This window comes from Pleurodeles waltl, chromosome 2_1 (genome assembly GCF_031143425.1).
Source record: "Pleurodeles waltl isolate 20211129_DDA chromosome 2_1, aPleWal1.hap1.20221129, whole genome shotgun sequence".
Lineage (NCBI taxonomy): Eukaryota > Metazoa > Chordata > Amphibia > Caudata > Salamandridae > Pleurodeles > Pleurodeles waltl.
In genome coordinates this window covers 120,188,375-120,215,189 of record NC_090438.1, presented here as the reverse complement: position 1 = coordinate 120,215,189, position 26,815 = coordinate 120,188,375, and the positions used below count along the sequence as shown (strand labels likewise).

Sequence of the window (26,815 nt, the reverse complement as noted above, 5' to 3'; positions counted from 1 at the left end):
TTGAACCAGGCCACTTGCTCGCCCCATCTGCTTCGCACCACCCACCCCCATGTTTCATTCCAGTTCATTTCAACGTTATATTTAACTTTCTGCCCCACCACTTTTTAAAAGCAGCAGCCACCACTGGTATGGACCCATTACTTGTTTCCTCCCATTGCTCATTTTTTAGGCACTACTTTTTTCTTTAGATTTAAGTAGTGTGCCGGAGTGCATCTTTTTCAGCTGACTCCCTTGTGTCCCCGACCTTCCTCTCCTGTCCGTATGCTTGCCCCCTCCAACCCTCCTTTACATGGTTCCCACCGCTTGCCCCCACATTCCCTTCTTACGTCACTCCCTCCCACCATTTGCTGTCTGAGTTCGCTTACCTCCACTCTCTGTCCCTCTTTGTCCATTGGTTGTCCTTCCAACACTGTCCTTCCTTCTCTCCGTTGTCTATGTTAGCTTCCACTCAACCTTCACTCACGCCCTCCATTCATTGCCTATGTTGACTTGCCCATACCCTCCCTCCATTCGTTATCGGTTTTGTCTTGACCCACCCTCCCTCCTTTCATCCACCATTTGTTGTCTGTGTTGGCTTGCCCCACCCTCTCTCCTTTCCTTCCTCCGTTCACTGTCTGTGTTAGCTTATGCTCACCCTCCTCCCCTCAGTTGATCCCTCCCCCATTTGTTGTCCGTGTTGGCTTGTCTCCCCTCCCCCTCCGTTGACTGCATTGCCCTGACCCCTCTATCCGTTGTCTGTCCTGGCATCTCCACCCTCCATAAAAAAAGCGATATTAGACGGATACCTCTCGCTGCGTCATTGCCCTACCTTTTTTTTTTTTGCCCCAATCCCAACAAGTGTTGCCTCTTCCTCCTTCCCTGTTGCCTACCTCTGAACCTTCAGACCTGGCAGCAATCATTTAAAAAAAAAAAAAAAAAGAGCTATGATGTGGTGTGCTGACCACGACCTAGCGTTTTAAAAAAAAATTTTTTTTTTAAACTTTCAGTCATGCTGCACAGCTTTCATGCTGCTGTACGACATGCCTAGACAACACATAGACAATGCCAATACCTCACATAGGCAAGACACAATGGCTATGACAATTCTTTTTTTTAAACTCACAAAGTAACTTTTTCCTCCCTGTTAATTCAAAGTGGCAAGCGTTGTTCTCATTGCGCAGTGGTTTAGTTGCATACTGGGACCATGAGTCCGATTATACATAAAATGCAATCCCTCCAGTGCTGACTTGTTAAGGTAGTGCTTGCTCTGGAGGGGGTTACTGCATTGTAAAATAGATGCAAGTCGAGTCTTCATCTTTCCCTGAAGTCTGCGACTACTGCCCCCTACAGTGGGGGCTCTTCCTGGGTCCGTTCATGGCTCTGAGTGCCATTCTGTAATTGCTGAACATTTAGTCTGCCTCCTGAGATCCTCTTGGTCATGCACTATTGTATAGCTTTCCTGTCATCCATTCTATAATAGAGAAGTACCCTGGGAACATGAAGAGTGGGGACAGACTTTGGGGAACCTCTATGACACTGCTACAGGCACACGCATTTAGGCTTTCCAGGAACAAAGAATAAAGCATTGTAGAGACAATTAACTTTGCTAAAACTTTGAATTATCCCTACTTTCCATTGTATATCTGTGAATCCCATACTCTAGGGCATGAACTTGGTTACCACCTGACTTTGAACTTTTCTGTTTCAAATCATTGTAGGTGTTGGCGGGAGCACAACTCCCAAATCACATTAGCTGGTTTCCTAATAAAATCCCAGGACTGGACAGATTGTGTCATTTAGTGTAGAGTTAAGGGGCATCCTTAGGCATTCGGTGGGATTCTGAGGTTGAGAAAAAAGCACGGATTAAATACCTATTGAGCCATGTCTGGCTGGTCTTAAGGGCAGTGTGAATCCAGTTCTGTCAAATCAGTGTTGCAGGAGGGGATTGAGTGTCAGGAGCATCTGAAGAGAGCAGTGCTTAATGTGTGCCGGTGTTTGCTAGTGCTCAGCGCAGTACTTAATTATTAATACTGGCACTTTCTTGTGACAGCTCGCCGCATGGTGGCGCTGTTTAACTATTTATGAGGAGAGAACATAAGAAGAATGGTGAAAAGTTCAATATACCTTCAAAAAAACAATAATACCATAACATTCCATGTAATTGTTACCTCTTTGGGCAGCCTGGAATAGTCCAAATTATCAGATTTTCATGGTTAATAGGTAGTTTTTGTACTTGCAATTGGCAGCGCTAGTAGGGACAATAAGTGGTGCAAACTGCAGTGTCTCCCGGAGAAATAGTTGGGCCATAGCACTTATATTTATTACAGATTAAGCCCTGGAAGAGAGCTTATAGACCAGGGTCACTGAGACCACACCAGAGCCCTTAGCATGGATGCTGCTCATATGCCACCTTTGGTTGCTGCTACCACTCATATGCTAAATCAATCTGGAGATGTAGTAAGGGACTACCGTTGTTGTCAGTGGGAGTTCCTTCACAAAAACATTTCACAAGCAGGATTTGCTGTTTTCATTAGTCTAGTCTGCTGGTAGTAACAGAGGTATATCTTCACTGCGCATCATTAGATTTGCCTTATCAGCGTAGAATCATTCCTCTCAAAGAAAGCTTTCTTCCTTCATGTATGGACTATTTTAAAGAGTTATTTCATGGAACCAATTATCTGCAAACATAAATGTAGCATATCGTTAGGTAGCCGAGAAGAAGCAACAACTTAAAATAAAATGGCCTACTTGTTGGAAAATTTCAGCTTTTTTGGGAAGAACTAAATGTGTGTTTAATGTAGAAAATTACATTTGAAACTGAGTTTTCATGTCTAGTGCAGTGGTCAACCTTGGCTCACAGATCTCATTTTATATCCCAAATAGCATGTATCTAGAATGTGTTTCTATTTAATAGATATCCACATTATGAAAATTGTAGCCTCTGATTATTTGGTCTAAATCCCAGGGATGAGTGTGTTGTGTTTGGTGTCCATGGGGCAATCTAGCACCCCAGGTGCAAAATATGATAGTCCTAGAGAGATGTAAGTACTCAACAGGTGTGGTGCATCTCTATCATTACAGGGGAGAGGCCAATGATGGAATGGGTAAACAGAGAGAGCAAGGACAGAATAGATATGGAGACTCAAGATTTCTATTGTCTTGTCCAGTTTATTTCTCCAAGGAGATACTAATAAGTGCCATGTTGTTGATGCTTCACTACTTTCGCTGCTAAGAAAATAATTTTCTCTGTGGAGGAGATAAATGTTAAGAAGAGATGTACCCTGAATCAGCACAGCACCCATCTCTTGGTCTATCCAGGATGCACCCAATCTTACTGATCACAACAGGTTCCTCCTCGCCTACTCTCCAGCTGAACAAGCGGCATTCGATGCCCTGCATACATTCTCCCGATTTTCCAACATATTCTCCACATTTGCCATAGAGGTTACCACACAGCGGCAAATTTTAGTCACCTCCTAATTTTTTACCATTTGTTCACAGGTAAAGGTCTCCAATGAGTTGGTTGGTGACGTGATATTTGCAACCTAAGCAGATATTGCCTCTAGGTGCTGTTTTGTTACCTTCGCCTTAATGTATAACCAGTCCACCATTTTATGGAGTGCCTAGAATGAAGACATCAAGCTTCTTCTACCAAGGGAAAGATCATCTGCCTCTCCACTTGTTCATCATCCTTTATTCCAGAGCCATCCATCTTTCGCTCAGTTTGGTGAAAATACTGCATCTTGTGGACAGAGCTTCGGTATTAATTAACAACCTGTCCTAACCCTTGCTTCAGGTGAACTACTCACCTGCGTCTTCCCAGTTGCCTCTCCTGCCAATGCCTTGGTTCACCAAAGTTGGTAAAGGGCAGTATCTCAGTGTGGAGGGCCATCCCACCTCCCAGTGATGCCCCACACTAGCCAGTTGGACACAAAGTATAGGAGCTTCCATCAACGAAATCACTGAGGGCCTGATTTAAAGTTTTGAAGATGGAGGTTACTCCATCACAAACGTGACGGATATCCTGTCTGCTGTATCACGAGTCCGTCATATCCTATGGACATCGTCATAATGGCGGACGGGATATCAGTCTTGTTTGTGAGTGAGTAACCTCATCCGCCAAACTTGAAATCAGGCCAGCTCAGACCATGAAAGGAGACAGTGTTGATGTAGCCTTCATTGCCACTTTCCCTGTGGCTTTTTTTTTTATCTCACAATTCCATTCCTAAGTTTGTTTTACACTTTACCGGATGGGCATGAAGACAGACTGCTCCATCACTCATGACCCACGAAGTGGCCAAAGGTTAACTGGGTCTAGGCACGTCACAAAATTTTCAGAAATTATGGGTCATTTTGTACTTCCCCCTTGTGGAATGTCAAGGAATTCCTGGTACAGTTCTGACCGAGTGTTGGTGTTGTGGTGCTACAGAGGTACACGGAGAAACATTTAATGAGGCAACACAACTGGGTATAAGAAAATGAATGGATATGAGAAACACATTTGCAGAGCATGCATTCATTTAAATTGTAATTTCAGTAACCAGACAGTATTTTAGAGAGCTAGCGCAAACTGGTTACATATATAAATGGCGACGTTGCAAAGTATAGTTTAAGTAACACCTACATTTTTTCTTGATACACATATTTACAATTTGAGGCCAAGGTAGACCAAGTCGTTGTCCAAAATTTGCACAACCTTTGGTCAAGTAGCAACGCCTGTGCTCAGAAGCTTAATCCACTAAACACTAGTCTCCTCTGCCCACTTACCCTAAAGGGTAGTTAGCTGGGGGGAAGGTAGTTGGTAAGGGACAGCGGATGATTACTGGCTGAAGAAATGGAGAAGCAGTAGCCAGCGAACAGGTTGTAGTGTTGTGAAAATGTGCATCAAGTGTGGCGTGCCATTGTTAGAAGTTTAGCCAGATGGCTAAGTATTCGCATGAGACAAGGCGGTAGGTGACTAAAGAATGAATGAATATTTTAGTTGTATACAGAGATGGAATGAATCATCTGTTTCACTTATTTGAAGGTGGAAGTGACGTGATTGGGCATCTGTGTACGAGAGACGTGCAAGAGCGTTCTCAGCGGAAGTAGAAATTGAACTAAGGGCGAATTGACACGTCAGCAGCAGACTTGGGCATGTCTTCTATAATGAGGTTGCTTGTGCATCACGTTAAACAAAGGGTTTATGAATGTTGATCTCCTTCAAAACTGTAATAGAGACACATATCTAACATTAGGCTGTCTCCCTGTGTCTTCAGAAAATACTCCAAATTGCTGGGCTGTTTTCAACATGGAAGGTTGACACATTACATTCACAGTTCTTTTTCCAGGGAGCCAGCCATTCATGCAACATTGTAAAACTGCACAATCTAATTTGCATTCATATACATGAACATTTGCATATATACATATTTAACACCCGTTTTAAAATTCCAGACATGCTTGCGGACTTCTTGAGACAAAGCATCACAAAAGGTTTGAAAAGCATGTAATCAAATCAGAACAGATTACATCATGTATTACACAGTGAGGAACAGTGGGCAGGAAGAGCCAAAGGGCTTAGAGTAATTTGTTTATTCATTATCAATTTACTGCAAACTAAAGATTACCTAAGTTGTTATTTGAAGCTGCTTACTAACAAATATCTGGGTGTTGTTTTATTCAAAGCAGGATTATAACCTGATAGAATAACGAAGCACAATTGTCTGTTTTTACTTAAGTGAAATGATCCAACCACTGACTCACTATTATTCCTGCATGTTCTGTCTTTCTGCTGTCCCTTCCATTTTCCTCCTGCCTCCATTCCAATCTGCTTTCTTCTCTTACCTCCTCCATTTACTCCGTCTTCCTTCTTTCTCATTGCCTCCCTTCTCTCCTACTCTCTCTTCATTCCTTCCCCCTTTTCTCTATATCCTCCCTTCTCTCCTGCCTCCCTTTTTAGGGTCGAGCCTGCATAGCATGCGCTTGCGAGACGCTGTAGGAGTTAGGAAAGGGCTCGGAGCCCTGCCCATGTCACATCAGTCTCTTTCATTGGTTCGTGAGCTTTTAAAATCTACTTGCTTTCATTAGTGGAAGGCATGCATACGTCATGCCTTTTCCGGTGGTTAGCGCTCCTCGCACGCAGCAACCAAGTACTGGAAACATACGAGGCTCGCTGTTTTCCGTCCGGTTTGTGGACTACTTTTTCTCTTTTTTCGCAGCTCGATCTCGCTTGTTTAGCAGCGCAATTGCGCTAGTTTTATTTTATTTTTTCCATTTAATGAGGCAAGAAAAGTCCGGTTGGGAGTTTACAACTGCTAATAGCTCTAACTCTGAGAAATGCGAGACCCGTTGCATTGCAAATGCTTGTTATCTCCTCTGTTCTGTCTTTCCTCCCTTCCCGTTCTCTCCTTCCTTCCCTTGTTCTCCTTCCTCACATTTTGTTCCTTCTCATCCATCTTGTGGGTCTCTTCCATTCCTCATTCTGCTAGTTTGTCTGTTTACTGCTCTGGCTCTCAGAAGTATTTGTTTGCCTTTACCACGATACATGGAATCCTGCCAGTAACTCATAGTGAATTCCCTACCCAGCCAGTTGTTGTATTCATTTTTAGGCCGTGCCTTTAGTCTGTTGTGAGAAGCATTGTGACTGACCAACAAAGTCAAGTAGCCCGGTCATTGCTTACCATTGGTTGGCTTTCTTGGTCACTTATTTGCCGCCTTCTTATTTGTGTGTCAGCATGTCAGTCTGGTATTTGTCTTGCCCTTGGAGCGTTTCCCCTTTATCATCGCTTTGATTGCTGGTATTGATGCTTCCACGGAGCGCTTTTCAGGCACTACTTCTTTCTTCTGTGATGCGCTCCATGAGAGTGCTCGTGTTTTTGATCTGTTGCCCTCCCTGTGTTGCCATCCGTCACCTGAGATCTGTTCCCCACCTCTTCCGTGTTGTGCTCACTTCTGTGCTTCTCCCCTTGTGTTCCCTGACCTTTCATGTTGCTTTTCAGTACTCCTGTCCTTCACGTTGCTTGGCCCTCCTCCTTGTTGCTTTAAAGTGATGCTGTGCAGCGTGGCAAAAAACTTTGGCAAAGCCCATAGATCGCAAAAATGAGGCCTATTGAGTTTGTCAATCCTTGTACCAGACAGGAAGCTCTGGTAACACCTGTTGATTTCTTTAAATGCATTTTGCGGAGTGCAACCTTGTTCAGAGATGGCTGCTCCATTTTAGTCCTAATCATGGAATATTCTCACACAACATCTCGATACATTCCTGCTTCCAACATCCAGCCTTGAGGAACCCTGCTTGACTATGTCGCACATGATGAAGTTGGAACATTACATATTTCCCATCTTTGAACCTATTAAAACACATATTACTACTCCTTTTCAAATGTATGAATCAAACTGGACTGCCCCATTTACATTGCATACACATCAGTGTTGTTCCCATTTTCCTTCAAATTCTCTTAATACATTTGTTAGATCTTGACTGACTTGTATACCTGTTTGTTTATCAGATACCACCACAGTAAGCACTAGGTGATTTCTCTGTTTCCTCACTCCATTATGCACCGGTTTTCTCCCTTGTTTACACTTCATGTCCATGTCTATTCCCTGATTTCTGGCACATCTTCATGTCCTCTTTTTACAGATTCTTTTCCATTTCTCCAGCCAGTATCATTTGAGGAGTTTTGAATGGGATAAAGTGCAGTGCACACCTTCAACCAAACATCTACCATATTCATAGCTAATTCATTTCCCGCTACACTTCCTCTACATTTTGACTTGTATCATCATTCTCCGCGAATCATTGAACATGTCACTCAAACTGTCTACTAATCTGGCGCACTTTCCTGTAACCATGATGTCCTAGTGTATCATGTATTGAGTTGCACCAGTAATTGTATGGAACTTTGATTATTGATGGAAAACGTCTGAAATGAGCTAGCATCATCACAATATTTCCATTACTGTGAAACCGTTTTGGCTCCACAAAAACGACAAATGGTGGTGTCCAAACCATGAAAGTTCAATAGTAAATTTTAATCAAGTTACAAATCAATCAGCTGGTCAATTCATCAAAAAGCATATATATATCAAATTTACAATACAATATGAATTTGTATATTCTAAAGAAGAAAATGCAAAATATAACCAGATACAAAGCAAGAAATAGATTGGTCCATAAATGAGCTTCCCTAATCTAAATAAGCAATCGAAATTGACAAGGGGGATTTTAAAAGGAAGGTCTCTGCATCAGATGAACCAATTTAAGGTTCAGTGGCAAAGGCTTATATGACCAAGCACAAAGCTCAACACTGTGGGTAGGGGAAATCAGCAGAGTTCTAGAAAGGTCTTCCTTCAGCAAACTCAGGACAGGATCTGCTAATTATTCTTAATAACAACACAAATAAATCAGGAAACAGAAGTCTCTGGAAGCTTTGGCCCACCATCTCCCTCTGGGTGAACCTATCAAGATACAGGTCTCCTGGTAGCAGGTAAACTCCCCACATTCCCATCACTGAACAGAGAAGCCCACAGTTGCACATCCTTGAAAGTAGCAGTCTTCTGGTATACTTGATAAAGGAGGATTTCTCCGGTCCCCACACATGTCGTGCCCAGGTTTCTGTTAAGGTTACCTAATCAAACAGTTGGTCAGCATAAACAAAGGGCTATTTTCTAATTAACGAATAGTGCTAAGGCACTTGCAGGGAAAGAATACATGAGACTTCTAGTGCATTTCATAAAGAGACAATTTGAGTGGCTTGGGCCTCGTCATAGTTAGGCTACCTTTTAGAAAGAAAATGGCAGTCGAGTGACTGCAATTAACATAAGCAAATAACTTGATTATATAAATGTGGTTTCGGCTACCAGTAAAAATAGCCACTTGCTAACACTCTGATTAATACATTTGCATACTTATTAATATTTTATTACACACATTAATATTTGATGAATACACGTCTAGATCTCTAAATTTTGCAGCTGCACCACCAACCCCTTTGGTGGGCTTCCTACTTTCCTTGATTCTCTCCTACCGTGATCAGGCAATTATGGTCTCTGTATCCACCCAGATATAATAGTGTCAACAACTTTTTTCTAGTTTTCTGGTGTTCCAGTTTGCTATTCTATAAGTGTGTTTATACAGTCTCCCCATACCTTTCTCTTATTTAATTTATGTAATGGGGCAAATTGGTCAATTCCAATAATCATAGGTGTAGCCTATGCTATTGTCAAGTGCAACACCCTCTGAAAGACTAAAAACATTGATAGAAAAACACTCCAGGCACATTAATTAAAATATTGTAGGTGCTGAGACTAGATGTGTTGACTATACCAATTTCAGGGTATTTTGAATAATTGCTAGACAAAGGAAAACTTTGCACTTTCAAGGCAATTCATGCAACTAAAACTCAAATTTAACTTCTGTTGCCCCAAGAGATGAAAAACACTGCATTGCATCAGCACCATTAAGGTATTTTTACTATTTGAGAAAGAGGAGAATGACACTAACACTAAAAATGAGTTCCAATAAAACAACCTATCACTCATAGGTGGAAAGTTGACATATCCTCACCATAAAATTCCCAGACAAGTCCATATTTGAAAACTTGTACACCCACCATGTGTGGTACATGCAGAGATGTGTAGAAACGCATGTTAGGCAGGATTGCGGATCACTAGCGATGTCCGCAAAGATTGACCTGCAGGATAGTTGAAGTTTTTTTTTGTCCCAACTTGTTTGTGTTGGTAAAGGTTAGCGCTAGCTGAACCAGTTTTCCTCTGCTCACGTTCTGCCAAAGTCTCTCAGTTCATGCAGGCACAGTGCCATGTTACCTGCTGAGCAACTCTGGTGAGTTCCATTCACTGCTTGTGAGATGAGCATCTTCACACTTAAGATTTCTCGATGGGGTGCTAGACCATGATTGTTGGGCACTGAGCAGTACCATGGAGCAAGCTCCATGGGCTTTTTGGTGGTAATGGTCTTCCGACCAACAAATGCAAGTTTTCATCTTTGACAGTTGCAGCCCTGGAGCCAGTGCAGTCTGATACTCCTCTTTGGCAGTTGCAGCCATGTAGGCCAATGCATGTGGATGCATGCCTTCAGCAGTAGCGACCATGGAGGCCAGTGCAGCATCTCTGCTCAGGTGGCCACTTTCAGATGCAGCAGCAGCATTATCCCCTTGAGGTTGTTGTTGAGAATGCTGAGCTTGATAGTGACAACTTGCTGGATACCTCTTTACAGAGCTTACAGTGGAAGTTGCAGATGGAGACTGGGGCACACTGCAGACTTAAGGTTAGGACCGGCTTAGCTCTTCTGGATATCCCACACCCTAGGTACTGGCCAACCTTCTCCTCCTGGACAATCTGTCCTTCTGCAGGGCCAAGAACTTTCCTTCCCTCTCTTAGCAGGCAGGCAGGCAGGCTTCTATGCACTATGGCACTCCCTGAGCTTCTCCATCCAGGAGCAGACTTCAGGTGATGTCCTCTCACCTCTAGGCGACTGGTTGTGATTCAGGCACGATCCTTTTTTCACACATCAGTTCTCAGAGTATTCTGGGATGGACTCACCTTCGTGGTCATGCAGGACATGGGCTTGCAACAAAGTGAGGTAGCTTGGATCCCACTTTCATACACAGTTTCCAAACAATGGCAGTGGATCCATTGTCTCAGACTTCACAACCAGTTTGAGTTGGTTCACATGTTATTTTCAGGCTACTCTCCGCACAGTCTTTGTGCAGAATAATTGTTCTTACCTCAGGCAGCAACGGCTGGTTCAAAGCAGGACTATTGAAGACATGGGCACAATAAAGTGTGAGTTTTCTGTGCCTGGCTGTCATCACCTTCCTGAAGCAGTAATCAGACACATGCAAAAGGGCAGACTCAGCCTAAAAACTCTCACCCCGAATAAGAAACTGCAGTCCCATTTCTCGATCCTACAATCTGCCAAGTGGCAGGCTTCAGAAAGTACTAGTCAATAGCCTTTTATTAACAAGGACGTTGTGGGATTTCTAAAGCGAGCCCGGTCTCCATCATCCTCACTTCATTGCCTGGGTCTCCAACCTCTAGTTACAGGAATGCAGGCAATAAACTTCTACTCTCTGGGGAAGCTATCCTTATTCTCAATATTGTACTATGCTAAACCACCGGCATCCATAGTGGATCCAATTCGCTCCATTAGTCAGATTCATACAACCCACAGTGAGACAAACATACATGTGGCACACACACACTTGATGTACACATGGAAAGGTTCTGAAGAACTTTATGATAAATTGGGTCAGTAGACTGCATTCTCACTGACACAGAATAATGTCCACACTATAAAGTCAAAAACAAAAGTCAGGTTAGCAGTTTTCATGCTGTTGGTCACTCGTGGCAGGGTAGCCTGCCTGTTTACCACGCAGGGAGTATTCCCGCTCTAGCGCATGTCATTCTGAATGCAATTTGTGATGTAATTCCTATTGTTGTGTTTTGTCGCTTGTTAGATTACTAGCAGTGTGTTACGAGGGTGTTCTGGTTGTATGCCTGTCTCTAATTTATTAGTAAAGTTATGCTTTTGTAAGGACAGGCAGTGTATCCATTATTATAATGACCATTACAACATTTCTTTATTGTAGAAAATTATGGTTATATAATATATGAACCCATGTCTTAGAAAGCCCTTACTTTTGCAGTAAGCAAAAATCTGATGTTAACTGTCAGCAATGAAACCATTAGTTCTCCTTTTTACTTTAATATTTCTTATAAGAAATCTCTCAACTCCTAGTGATTTGCATATATGATAGTATATTATGTCATGGCCATTTGTATACGTAGCATATTTTCTCCTTTTTGCTTACTCATCAAATTTGTTTAGCTTGTTTAGGTGTGTAGTAGTTTATACTTGCTCTCTAATTTTTTCCTTGAACAAATATCACTATACCCCTGGGGCTCAGGTCTCAATATATTTGGTTACTTTGCATCAGCCTCTAGATTTACATCAATTTGTCCTACAATAAGTGGAGTACCATAGCTAATATTTTCGTGTACCAAGTTTAGCTAGTATGAGTAATCTCAGACATTCGCTGCCTGCTAATATGAACTAGGAAATACTTTTTATAGACTCAGTTTACTGCAGGAATATTGATTGTATGCCCATGAACACGAAACAAAAAAAATCACATTACAATTTATTAATGTACAATGGCGCAGTTATGAGTCAAGTCCTTTCCCGTCACCTTTTTATGTACTTTATCATTCTTTGGCATGTTATGTCATGCGGATTTGTACAGCGCACTATCACCCGGGGGGCATCCTGGCACTGAGCAGATGTGGGTCTAGTCACTTCTAGGGCCTGAAGGGAAAGGCCAGACCTTCAGCATCCTGCAGAATTCAAGAAGTGAGAAGGAAGCTCTTATACGTGGAGGCTGGGTGCTCCACACTTCAAGAGCCAGATAGGAGACGGTTCAGCAGCTGTATCTGGTTTTCCGTGTGTATGTGATTTGTACAAATAGGAGTCCGGGTGAACAGAGGTGTCTGGAAGGTTTGTGAAAGCAGATGTGATTGTTAAGGTATGCTGGGCCAGTGTTATATAGTGCCTTGAAAGTGTGGGCTTCCAATGATCCTGTACTAACAGAAATCAGAAGTTTCATCAGGAGTCCAGCAGTCGTTCTTTTAGTCCATCTTCTGTTGTGAAATTCCAGAAACACTGTTACCTTACTGCCTCCCAGTTTCTCAGCTGAGTTTTAGGAGATTGAAGGGATATTTGCAGTCATTCTTAATTTCTGTTTGAATTATTTCTTGTGAATGACAATTTTAAGATTACAAAAGTGATTGGCTAATGTCTGATTAAACGCTGGTTGGTTGTATTAGCCTTGCTAAAACAAAAATATTTAACCTATGGTTCATATTCTTTAATTTGTTCCTTGAAAACAGGCTGTTCCATTACTCGCTTGGCTCATTTATAATTACCATTCACTCTTTGAATTACCTTGTTGGATGTTTACCCCTATGCTCGGCCTACCCCACACAGACCTTGACCCGAAAGATCTATTCTCATGAAGGTTCAGTAGTTCTCACTACAGGTTGCTTGGAGATGGGGATCATTTTAGTAGGGTAGGCCTTCAAAGTATTGGTCCGCTGTTTCCAAGTTACCTTTTGTTCTGCCGTAAAAATCTTTCTTATTTGAATCAGTATCTCCAGATTATATTATATCATTAGTTCCAAGGCACATACTCTAAGGATCTTAGCAAAGGCTCTAAGGCTCCAGGATTTTTATGATTAATTTCATTATTATTGTAATATTTACACCGATCCCTCTGTTTCTGTTTTACTGTACAGTTTTTAATTTGGAGGGGGCTCCAAAGAGTTTTCCACCCAGCCACCTTCATTATTTTGTTTTTTGTGTGCTTCCCACTTGTGAAGTCAACATGTGGAGGGTAACTACAGCTGAAAATGTAAAGGTCTACCCTCTTTCCGATAATCCTGATCATACGACTGGTTGTTCGGAATACTCAGTTGAGATGTATTCATGGCCTTTAGTTTATCTATATTTAAGCATCCCATTGTGGCATTTTACCATATTCTTGATGTATTTACATGCTTATTTGCTTAAGATGCAGACTAGTCACTGCCTTTAAGACTTGAAATGCATTTCACTAACTTTCAGACCAGTAACATGGCTTCCCATTTCACAATAAACACGATTTGAACTGTTATCAAGAATTGCACAACTATCCATTATTCCAGCCCATCATGTCTGCAAAAAACAAAACAAAAACTCATTGTTTATTTGCGCACCTCTTATCCTCCTCTGACAACAATGTCTGTGTTCCTGCTGAGGTAGATAATGCTGCTGTTCTTGAGCCTACAGAGGACACACTGTGCTGATGACAGCCTTTGGAACATAGCCATATCAACCTTTTGAAGACCATAGGCCAGATGTCCAAAATAGTCTGGTCGTATTGTGGTATAATAGGACTCTCCACTAGCTGTACTTTGGGCACACTAGTCTTGACTATTCAATGCGCCTGACTGTACACAGCTGGGAATGCTGGGGCAGAGAAAGGCCTGGAATTCCAGACATCATCATATTTTTACAACCCTGCTCTGTTAAAAGCACAAGACTTGCGTTTCCACTTTATTTATTTTTAGACATTTGCTTATGTATTTCTCCATATTTTTTCGGACTTTGTTGGTATTTATCCATGCTTATTTTTGAAACATGATAAATGTATACTGGTTATTTGATGTCTGTGAGGTTTCAATGAGCTAATTTTCCATATACCGCAGAACAGTGCACTAACATGAAAATATTAGCATTACTGCAATACCTCCTATCTCCATCTTCAGCTGTTGAGCTTAGCTAGAAATTCGGGTCCATTTTTAGTTAGAGCCTATTAGACAGTGCATATGCTGCCTGTTGTGAGGCACGCTGTGGCTTACCAAGGACGTAGAGGGGCTTGGAGCCTGTTCATTGCTTACCACTGATTTGCTTTACTTGCCCTTCTCATCTGCCTGTTTTGTATTCGTGCCCCTGCTTGTCAGTCTTGTGTTTTTCTAGGGGCGAGCCTGCGTTGCTTGCGCATGCGTATCGCAGCGAGACGCTTTTGTATTTAGAAAAGGGCTCGGAGCCCTGTCAACTTCACGTCAGTGTTTTTTATTGGTTCGTGGGCTTGCCTAATAAAATCTGCTTGCTTTCATTAGTCGAAGGCACGCTTTCCTTATGCCTTTTCCGGTGGCTAGCCCTCCTCGAGCGCAGCGACCAAGTACAGAAAACAGGCGAGGCTCGCTGTTTTCCATCGGGCTCGTGGACTTCATTTTCTCTAATTTACGAGCGCGATCTCGCTTGGAAGAAGTCGAGCGCTTTACATAGTTAATTTAACTTTTTCGGGTTATGTACATAAATGCACTGTTGCCCGATAGGTGAAAAGTCGGGTTAGGAGTTTACAACGCGATCAGCTCTAACATGAGCAAACGCGAGACCCGTTGCATTGTAAATGCTTGTTTTTCCTCCCATGGTGCATTGCTTCTTCCCATCTCTTTTATTGGCTGTTTCTATGGTGAGTGTTTATTTTCTTTTTGGATGTGAGTGTCGCCATAAGTGTCTTATAAACACACTTCAAAAGCATCTCAACATTTTTTTCAAATTAGTAGAGGAGTTCCTGACACGGCTAGAAATAGTGGTGGTGGTGTAATCTTTCCCATTTTTGCTAAAGATACTGAGGATCCTGTGGCTGGAACTTTAGCACAACAGGACATTCCAACATTCTGAGAGAATGTTCCACATTGCATTACATGACTGTACCCAACCCACTGCTTGCTTTTCAGGCACTACTTTTTTCTTTTGCGTGAAGCACTCCATTACAGTGCGTGTTTTCCAGGTGTCTAGCTTGTGCATGGCTCTCCTTCTAAACTCAGTGTTGCTCTGTTGTGTGACTGCTTCTCCCCATCCTTCTCAAGCCTGTTTGCTTCCCCCATGTCTTCCCTTACTCATACCCTCAAGAATGCTTTCCCAAAGCCTTGTGTTGCTTTTGTTCCCCCTCCAGTACTCTGCTCCATTGCTTTTGCTTCCCCTTCCATGTTCCATGTTTACATCCCCTCTGTAGCTTCCTTTCCTCCCTACCTGTCCAAATAAATGGGGGCAGTTGCGTCAAATTATCTTTTTTTTTTAATACTTTAATTACACTGCAGTGCATCGTCGACATTGTGGCTAAACACCTTTAGCAAAGCCAGTAGGTCCCAAAGGTGAGACCTATTGCCTTTGCCAGTGCTTGTTTAACTGTGTTGTCAGTATATGATACATAAGCCAGTCATTCTCTGATAGTACCACAAGAATCTGGAAAACTATGCCTCCTTTCCTCTGCCTAACCACCTGCCTATTGCAAAAAGAACAGATGATGGACAGAATGCTGAACAAATCAAACATTCACCCCCAGTGACTGACCTGGGCCTAAATCCATTGTTTCTTTTTTTTGCTTGCCGCACCTTTCCAGTTTGGACCCAGCCATTATCAAATCAGTCTTGATCCTGCTCTCCATGGGAACAGTCCATTGCAACCTGCCAGGCCAGTTCCTCCCTGGACCAGCAAAAAGCATCCTAGGACCGCTTTCGGGATATCACCCCACATCAGCCAGGCTAGCTTGAATCCGGTGGCAAAGTGAGCATGGGGCCCTTGTCGAGGCATGCCCTTCCCACTTAGGGCGACAATTTCAAAAAGATCAGTTGATGGAGGGAATGCTGAATAAATCAAACATTCACCACCAGTCACAGAGCTGGTCCTAAATCCATCGCTTTTTTCCTTTGCCAAGCCATTCCAGTATGGACCCAGACATATGACAAGCATCCTGGATGATGACGGGTGATACCAGGAGGCTCCAGGATGCTTGTTTCTGGTCCCTGGAGGACCTGGTCTGTCAGTTTGGGCAGGATTGTTCCCATGGGGAGCAGAGTTAAAACTGATTTGCATGTGGCTGGGTCCAAACTGGGATGGCATGGTGGGCATAAAAATGATGGATTGGGATGTGGCCCGAGCGATTGCCAGTGGCTAAGATTATTTCAAGCATTTCATCCATCACCTTGTTGTTTTTGCATTAACCACCTGCCTAGTCACCTTCAGAAAGCACCTCAAGCTCCTCCTATTTGACAGAGACCTTTATTAATCACTCCAGACCGTAATCTAGTTCTCTCTCCAGCAGGATCTGAACTACCTTCATTATGTGCCCCTCCATCTAATTAGATACTTTAACTGTACACCCTTTGACCAACTGCTGTAATTGTCTTGTGGTTTTGCACGCATCTACAAATGTAGATGCCCGATTTTAACTACTGTAACAAACTCCTGTAACCCATGCATCCTGCCACTGTTGTAAAGTGCTCTGATGCCTTTGGGCCATGTCTGCACTATATAAAATAATAAAATAGCAAAAATAAATTCAAATTAAAAAAACATGCATGCAGAGCTGTTTGTTGTCTGGCACTCAAGACTAACCGCATAATGAGACCCTCAAAAGAATATTTAATTTGTTTTATAGGTTTATAAATATAGTCAGGGAGACTGATTAGCTCTTCTCTGTCAGGAGAGTGTTGCCGATTCGGAGAGCGTGTTCCCTCAGAATGATCATTACAGCATCTCCGTCTTTCCATTTCCGGGTCGCGCACCCGCACACCGCGGTGCGAGACTCTGCCACTTGAATTGTTGAACTCTTGGTCTGAGGCCTGATCAGAGAGCGCTGCTAAATGTAAACAGCAGACAACAGTGAGCAGATTTTTAATTTGCAACTGGTTGCCATTGGAAACACGTTATTTTAATTATCCCTGCGGTGCTATAAAGGGGCCTGAGTTCTCTCAAAGGCACTGTGAAAAGGCGAGAAATGTAATATAATTGGTTTTTCCTGTGTAGACATACCAAAATAGAGTAGAGGGCAGAAATGAAAGGGTCACCGTTTCCCTGGCTTGCAGAGTTATTCAGAACCATCTGGTAAACTGGGTGTATTGAATATAGAAATATAACATTTCCGTTTAAGGGCTTCGTGCCTTCGTGACAGATGCTGCACACTCTCCCATGAGCTCCTAGGCAACTTCTCACTCAGTGGTTGTAAATCTGTATTGTCCTGGACACCATCTGAAATTTATGTTAATGTGGGGTTAGGGACCAGGGAACAACTGGGAAAGCTTCACTCTCTGAACTCCTAGTTCTGATGCACATATACCCTGTACATGTTTTAATATTAAGTTGCCTCTGTATATGTAAGTGCCAGCCAAAGCTATGAAGCAATAGAGCGCTGTAGATGGGATTGGGGGGGGGTGCGTGCAGGGTAGAGCCGGCATGCAGCGGTGCATAGGGAATGCACTTGTGGTCTGTTTAATAAGCATCTTCCAAGGTTAGTAGCTTGTGAATAGTTTTGTGTGTGAATAAGCTGATGGATTTTAGGAGGCAATTATCTGGCGTAGGATACATGTTCATCCATAACTATCCTTCCTTCTTTTTTATTCATTATTATATATTTTTTTAAGATTGACCATTACCGGTGCTTGCGGGAAAACGTATTGCATTCCAGTGATAGTCCAAGTGGCTATGGTTCAGGCCTCTTCATCCCTTGGCTTGGCGACTTTGGTTCAGAAACAGTTCTCAATTGGCTTGAGCTGTTATAAATTACATAGTGGCTAAACCCACATGAGCATTATACCCTCACTTACTTTCAAAGCTTTACTTCAGTCAACACAGATCATAAAAAGTGAAAATACAGGCTTTCCTCAGAGCAAATATTGCACATTTTGATCCCACACATCCATAGGCATTACAATGATCGCCCCTCTCAAGCAGGACTAATGTCCCATGTTCTTTATACAGGATTATCAAGAAAAACTTTAAAACTCATTTTGCACAAGGAAATAAAATGGCTTTTCTAACTTCCAAAATCTCATAGATACATTTGTATACGTAGGAAAACAATGGAAAATCCATATAAAGGGACAGTGCATCTGAGTTAGAAATGTGGAATAGAAAAATCATATAAAATAGCTATATTCAAAGTTAGATAAAAGCCCAGTTAAATATACAGAAAGCACTCATCCGAGGTGGGCTTATCAACAAGAGTACGAATGCACTTGGATTGCCAAATCCAGGCCGCCTGGAGGTATCATGCAACAGCGAAAACCATCAACCTTGAAGGATCAGTCCTTAAGGTTCTAAGGGCCTGCAAGTGCCTCCTCATACCCAAAATCCTGCATAGTGGCAATAACCACTTCCTCCGCTGGGGGTTATTTGCAAGGCTGAAAAAGAGAAAGCGTACTATAGTTTCGGAAGAGCCCCTGCACACTGGGCAGTCCGTACTGTTACTTTCCACTAGCCCACTTTACACAGAATGCCCTAATAGGGAGAACCAGGTATCTAAATTGTAAAATCAGTTTTTTTTGGGGGGTGGGAGGGGGAGGTTAAATCTTATTGATTGGTCCCTCATAACTGGGTGTTATTTTAAATTTCATAAAATCAAGGGTCAAAGTGCCTCTGCTATTACACACAGTGTCAGCACAAACGATCTGCCAGCATCTTACCTTCACATTCCTAGTAGTAGCTGTTGTGTGTCCTCCCTTCTACACTGGAATGAATGAGGGACTGTTTTACATCTGAAGGGGGCGCTCTGTCATTCCACTTGTAATTACCTATTGTACTCTTTCACTACCCGCACAAAGTAATCATTTGTTTGAACTACAACAGGCATTGTTATTGATTAGTTGAGTGTAGAGTGTCAAACCTATTGGCACTGGAAGTTTTTTTTTGGTGGTTGTTCACATCAAAAGCCACCATTTTTGACAGTCAGGAGGTTTTAGGGTTGTAATCCGAGTTCCACGAGAGTTCCACTGCTTTCTATTAGTTGCTTTAGACACCACCATCTTAATTACCCCGTAGCTGGTTTTTAACTTTTTTCCTTATCTTTGTTCAGGTTAGGTGCAAAAAACATACCTGTGGTATTCATCTCAGACTCTGATCAATAACAGGATCTGAAGACGTGTATGACTGCTGATCAAACTTAACACCAATAAACCCTGCCAATATGACATCTCTGCAGCATTAGGGTGACACTCTTTCGGAAGTTAGAGAATGAACAGCATCTTAACTTTCTGGGTTTTGACAAATATTTCGAATGTTACCTACACCTCACCGGTGAATGCAGAATTACTCCCCAAAAAGATGGGAAAAAAGTGTAGAAATGGGGGAGGAAATACTTTCAAACATTGCTGTTTTTCACAGAGTTGTAGAGGAAAGGCCTGCCCACCAGGAAAATAATTTTTCATGTGAAATCACAAAAGTATAATCAGTTGATGCACTATTTTTAAGATATACCCGCATACATTCCACGGTAGTAAATTTACTGGGGAATAAATATTCTTAGAAATGTACAAGTTACACAGATGGCCATGAGTAGCCTTGAGGATTATTTTGAATTTCCCCAAGTCAGACGTTTACTGAAATCACATGAGTAATTGTACAGTGAGTAAATATTAAGATTTTACTAGGTGTTTCTCGTTTCTTTCAGGGAATGGACATTGAATCAAGGGACAATGTTTGAAAGTTAATCTGTTGCCTCACATTTTAAAACTCTGCTGTCCTTGCTAATCGTTCACGTCTCAGTAAGATTATTAAAGACTACACAGAAGCAGGTCTGTGGTTGGGATTGGGTTTATTGTTCGATGGGCCAGATTCTATAACCTAGCATCACATTATCCAGTGAATCCAGAATCCACGAGAGTTGTTAGGCCAACAAAGTTGATGGCTCCATAAAGCCACTTTCTATAAGAACATTTTCCTGTGTTGCTAAGAAATGTTTCTTGTTTGTTTTTCTGACAAAGAGTTACTGTCTGTATCTTGATGGGGCTACTTTGTCAGCAAACCGAAGTAAAAACACATTTTCCTTTGCTTCTTTCATGATGGTGCAAAAAACAAAATGCTAATATGTTCCCTCAAGATAAAAAAGTAGCGACTTATGCATACCTGTGATGAACATGGGGTTTGTGCCCTAATGTGGCAAAAGAGGAAAATGTTGAAAAAACTAACAGAAAGCGAAAGGTGTGTTCAGAGAGCCAGCCAAGTGATGGAAATGTTGGGCCTGATTACGACCTTGATGCTGTATTACAAGTTCCATTATATCCTATAAAACTTGTAGAACGGCGGGCAGGATATCCGTCTCATTTGTGACAGAGTATCCCATCTGCCAAGGTCGTAATTAGTTGATTTATCTACTAGACACCAAAATATAATCAAAATATGTCAAATTCTTTTTGAGTTCTGCAATGGCAGGCTTAAGAAATTCCTCATGAAATCCATAGAAAATACTGGGCATCTCCTTATGAAGACCCTTAAACCTAGTGATGCATCCACCATGATAGCTAAAGGAGTGTCTATGAGTAATTTGTCCAGATGAAGAGGAAGCTAGTTTTTACTTTTTAATAGAAGCAATGTTTTTGTACAAAGATGGACACAGTTTGATAAAGGTTAAATAAAATCATGCTAGTGGCTCCTTTGTACAGTAAGATATCAGATCAGATGTTTTCTTGCACCATCTTACTAGTCAGTCACGCTAGGCACAAGAAAAACAGCAAATGAGCTGTTACCCCATCGGCTAACCTTCCTAAACAACTCCGCTCAGTTTAAACACCTCAGCACAGCCTGACTCATTATAGAAGGAAAACATCCAACCTTTGGAAATGTGTTCCACTCACCCTAAATGTTTTGTTTTAATTAAGTTCAACCACCATAATTCTATAAACCAATGAATTTCATTGTGACTAATATACAACACACATTTTTGGTGAGCTGTTTTGCATTTTATCATGTTGTAGCTTAAACATGCTTTAACTTAATTTCTGCAGGAAGTATTGTCAGTGTTGGAGACCCTAAGAAGAAATACACAAGATTTGAAAAAATTGGTCAGGGGTAAGTACAAAAGGCTTAGACATTTTATTGTGGTTAATTGATAATTTATCTGTAGTTTTACTTTTTATCTGTTTTTAGAATGCGTGATGTTGATCACGAAACAGTGAAAGTTACTCAAGCAGACAGACCTAAAAGGAAGAAATACTTGAGGCACACGTTTTTATGTTTTTCCATGCTAAAGATGCTACCTTTCTGTTGTGGCACGCCTGTGTAGCACACTCATTAAATATATTATAGTGATGTTAAACCTTGATGTTTCTCCCACCATATCATCCCACCCCCTCTCCAAAATTCCAAAGTTTAAGTAGATTCAGAAGTGAAGTTTGTACACACAAGCTGTGAACTTCATGTTCACGCACTATATATATATATATATATATATCCAGAAAAATGGTGTATTTAAATCGCACACCAAGGGCTGCACATCATTCAATACCAGCTGGTAAAATACTCAAAAAAACACTTATTATCGATAAATTCATCGGCTGCTATTTATTGAAAAAAGATTAGATTGCAGGTAAATCACACCAGCAAAAGTTGGTACAAAAAGCACAAAAAAAAGATCGACAATGTGCCCACCATTCAAAAGACACACACGCTGTCCCAACCAAATGTCTACGCGTTTCAGCCGAAGCCTTCAACAGGACATTGGCAGACATTTTACACTCAACTATTTAAACCATATAGTCCTTCTTTGATGTTCATTGCATAGCTCAAGAGAAGTGCAAATGGAGCGGCCATTTTATAACGTCACAATTTTAACTTAAAAATGAGAAACTCCTAATCCTGTGCATGTTTTGAAATAAACTATGAACTAAAAATGTGACATTATATATTTCTCTCATATTATAATACATTATCACAAATATAGTCTGGTCACCTGTGAACACTAAAAAATTAATTAATTGTAATCACAGTCTACAATTCTTGAATACAAAACAAATCCCATGTATGCTATATTTTTCTCTCTTTCTCTTTTTCAATTTTCATTTTTCCTTTTTCCTTTTACTCTTGATGTCCACACATTGCCCACTTATACCTAATAATTTTAATTTTGATTTTGATTTTAGTTTTAATTTTAAAAGCCTGGTATATAAATGTAATTAATTAATAATATAAATATATAAATATATGTACTGCCAATTGATTGCAATACATCCACTTCATATACAGGCTATAAATAGATGACAAATGATGACAAATAAATAGAGTAAATTCAGTCAATTCTAAAAATACAAAATAAAATACAGGTAAAAGCGATTTCAACGTGGAATAAATAAATAAATGGATATTCATCATCATAATTCATTAAATTAGTCATAGTCCTATAAATTAATATATTCTAAAAGGAATCTGAAGAGATTAATTAATAGATCCATATCATAGGTCAAATTGTTATCGATTAGGAAATTGTAAATAAACCCCACAAATTCAGCAACAGGAGAATGTATATGTGCGCCGCTATCCTCCCCAAGGACCTATGCAACAGTATAGGAATAAAATAGATGAGTATAACACCCTAAAAGTGAATAAATTATTAATAAAAAATTATTACCAAAATACACTAAGTTTCAATCCGGCAACATGCTAATAATAATAATAATAACAATAATGATAAAATCAATCAGTAAGGATCCTAACAAAACACAATATTCTAAAAAAGTCATCAATTTCATTTCATGTTTTCTATTGGACAAAATCTATGTGTGAGAAAATGTTAAAAAATGTGTATATATCGGTATGGGAAAATCTAAAAACTTACAGATGTACATGAAGCTCTGCGTCCAAGTTGTGACCCCCAGGGTGTTCTGTACCTAAAAGTAAAATAGTTTTGGACTCCATTTGTCTCAAATGTGCAATTCTATTGCCTCCTCGGGGATGGGCCGCAATGGTTTTAACACCATAAAATGCTAGGGAACTACAGTTACCTTCATGTACATCCCAAAAGTGTTTAGCTAAAGGATAAGATGGATCATGATTCTTAATGGCTCTGAGATGTTGCAGGAACCTGACTTTCAGTTTATGAATGGTACTGCCCACATATTTTTTGCGACACCCACATTCAATGACATATACAACGTATTCAGTTTCGCATGTGATACGTTCAGTTATGTCACAAATTTTTCCTTCGAACGTGGTGTATGTCTGAGTATTCTGTGCATACAAACATGATTTACAATGTCCACATTTCCAAAAGCCCAAGCTTTTTTTAGCCAACCATGACATATTAGTTTTGGGACTCTGAAATAGACTTCTGGTAAGATGGTTACCCAAAGATTGAGTTTTGCGATATGTGATACATGGATGTGGACCTATACTGTCCTTGATGGCAGAATCATGTCTCAAAACATGCCAATTTTTCTATATGATATTATTTAAATGCAAATGTTGAGAATTAAACTCTAAGAACAGTCTAGGTGATGATACCTTATTGTGATCTTGATTATGAATATTATCAGGCTTGAAAAGCAATTTTTCTCGAGACATATTCAAGACCCTCAAGTATGCATCTTTAAGGATCTTCAAAGGATATCCTCTCTCTAAAAATCTCTGTGTCATCGTCATGATTTCAGTCTTGAAGCAATCATCATTAGAACAGATTCTACGAGCACGTAAAAATTGACTATATGGAATACTCCATTTCAAAGCTTTTGGATGACCACTATTGCCATGCAAGATTGAATTACAGGCTGTTGGTTTACGAAAAATGGTTGTCTGTAAGACATCTTTTTCAATAGAGATCTGGACATCAAGAAATTCTATAGTTTGTGCACTATATTTCAAGTCTAAGTGAATGTTCAGCTCATTGTTGTTCAAGATATCAACATATTGTTTGAGAGAAATCTCGTCACCATCCCAGATAAGAAAGAGATCATCAATATATCTGACCCATAGTATCACTTGTTCCATGTATTTACCATTAGAGTCAGACCAAGCTATCTCCTTTTCCCACCAGCCCATGTAAAGGTTGGCGTACGTGGGAGCAAATGAAGCTCCCATTGCAGTCCCTTGTTTCTGCAAGTAATGTTGATTGTCAAATAGAAAGGCGTTGTGGGTGAGGCAAAATCTTAACATGCTAATTAGCATGTTAGTATGTTGAAGAAATTCAATTTTACGAGTGCCCAAGAAGTGACAACATGCTTGAATGCCAAATTCATGCTTGATGGAAGTGTATAATGCAGTCACATCCATGGTTACCAATAGATAGTTGGGTTGCCATGGAACATTGTGAATCTTAGCAAGAAAGTCATTGGTGTCTCGAAGATAAGACGGCAATTCGGTGACAAAAGGACATAAGAAAAGGTCCAAGAAACGGGAGGTATTTTCTAATAGGGATGAGTTCATACTCACTATAGGTCGACCAGGAGGATGTTTTGTATTTTTATGAATCTTTGGTAGAAAGTAAATACAAGGGATTCTAGGAAACAAAACTTTGAGATAAAGATATTCATTTTGGTCAATTAGCCCTTTAGTGTGCCAGCTATCAAGCATCTCCCAGTAGATGGTTTGATATTCATTAGTGGGATTAGTAGTTAGTTTTTGATAATGTTGTTTATTGGAAAGTTGATGATTAGCCTCCTTCATATAGCTATTAATATCCATAATAACAATATTCCCACCTTTATCGGAGGGTTTGATGATAATTGTGTTATTGGATTTAAGCTCATTTAGATCTTTCCAATCTGAGGCTGAGAAATTCACTCTTTGGGCTTTTTTCATTTTAACCCTTTTCCAATCATTCCGAAACCGATCAACGTCATCAACTACCAATTCATAGAACAAATCAATCATATTACCAGTCGGTAATTGGGGATTAAATCTGCTGGAGGGCTTAAGCCTACTGGCAACGGTCTTATTAGTAACAAATCCCATATCAGTCAAAGTGTTATTGTCTTCACCTATATCATTGCTAACATCATCCAAACAACCCAACCTGCCAATTTCTACTAAATCAGGCGCTTCATTGACATGAAAACCAGATAAAGTGTCTACATTAATGTTGGAACAAGATGTAGTGGCCTGTGTTGTCTTGGAAAAATATTTCAACAGCCGCAATTTACGTGTATATTTATACAGTTCTATTCTGGTGTCAACATAATCCCAATGATTATCAGGACAAAAACGTAATCCTAAATTTAGAATTCGCTCCTGATTACAGGTGAGCTGTACTTTAGAGATATTTACAATGATATTGGAATTGTCAGATCGAAAGGTCCTCTCTAGTCTTGATATTTGTGATTTCTGCCTCTTCCCCCTCCGCGTCTTGAACCTCCTCGACTTCGTCCTCGACTTCTGTTTGATTGTGGCGTGATTGATCGTAGTAGTCTCATTTCCCCGTGAAAATCCAGTTTATTAGCAGAAGCTTCGTCAGCTGATGAGCTCAAATCCGAGCTGTCTTATGCTGTATTAGTTGTTATATTAGGACTGGCCATCATCATAACTTTGTCTTGTGCTCTAAGTGTATTATATTTACGAGCAAATGTATAAATTCTACCTATTTCATAATCTTTCTTGTCTCTATTGAATTTAGAGGCCTTGCGGAGCTTGATTTCATCCTCTTTTTTAGTTATACGTTCTTCCATCTTCATTAACAATTGTTGTATTTCTGAGGAGGTACCCATTTTTTCTAGTTCTTTAGTAAGAAGTTCAATTTTATGGGTTTGTTCTTCCATACGACGTTTTGATTGAATAATCAAAGTGTCCATCAATTTAACTGAGCATTCAGATGTATGCGCTCTCCATTGTTCTAGAAGATCAGGATCTATATCACCCAGGGTAGGCAATATTAGAATTCTGAGACCTCGTGGCACACGACCATTTTGTATATATTTGGTCAATGAGGTCATTTCCCACCATTTTTTTAATTCTAAGATTCTTGCCTTTTCTAGTTCAGAAATAATGGTGGTTGCTGTGCGTGTAGATCAGTCCGAAGGCATTGAGGTTCCAGAAACATTATCAAATAGAGTAGTGGCAGCTTGTTCCCACAGGGCTTTCCGATTCGCAATGATGCATTAAACAATTCAAAAACTGATAAAATGAGTCCAAAAAATTGTACCAGGTTACCAGTGTGAAAATATGTGAAAAAACTGTCGTCTATTCAGAATCAGTCCCAATACAGAGTTCCAGATAGAAAAACGAAGAAGAAAGAAAAAATCAAACGCTTCATTCAAAAATTAGAATCCAAAACAAAAATAAATAGTTCCACCAAACTCAAATGCCGGACCGTTACTATACGGACAGCGTGTGTGAAAAATTCAAAGAAACACAAAGCACGCCGATGTACGTTAGTGGTTCGTATTTCGCAGCGCTGGTTACACAGAAAAAATCTGTGCAATATGACACAGTTCAAATGAATGATTCGGATGTACGACTATACTAGTCTATCCGAGTCGAGCGTCGTAATACATCCAATGAATGAATCTCGGCTACCCCCGGCACCAATCC

At 40.6% G+C, this 26,815-nt stretch overlaps 1 protein-coding gene across 2 annotated transcripts in view; it reads left to right on the top strand.

Annotated features, from left to right (window-relative positions):
* The window catches only part of PAK3 (p21 (RAC1) activated kinase 3), a 314,354-nt gene that overhangs the window by 195,601 nt on the left and 91,938 nt on the right, over positions 1–26,815 (top strand). For both annotated transcript variants that reach the window (XM_069211402.1, XM_069211392.1), the window contains one exon: positions 21,307–21,370. In XM_069211402.1, coding sequence (XP_069067503.1) covers positions 21,307–21,370 — 64 coding nt within the window. The remainder of the gene's footprint in view (positions 1–21,306; positions 21,371–26,815) is intronic.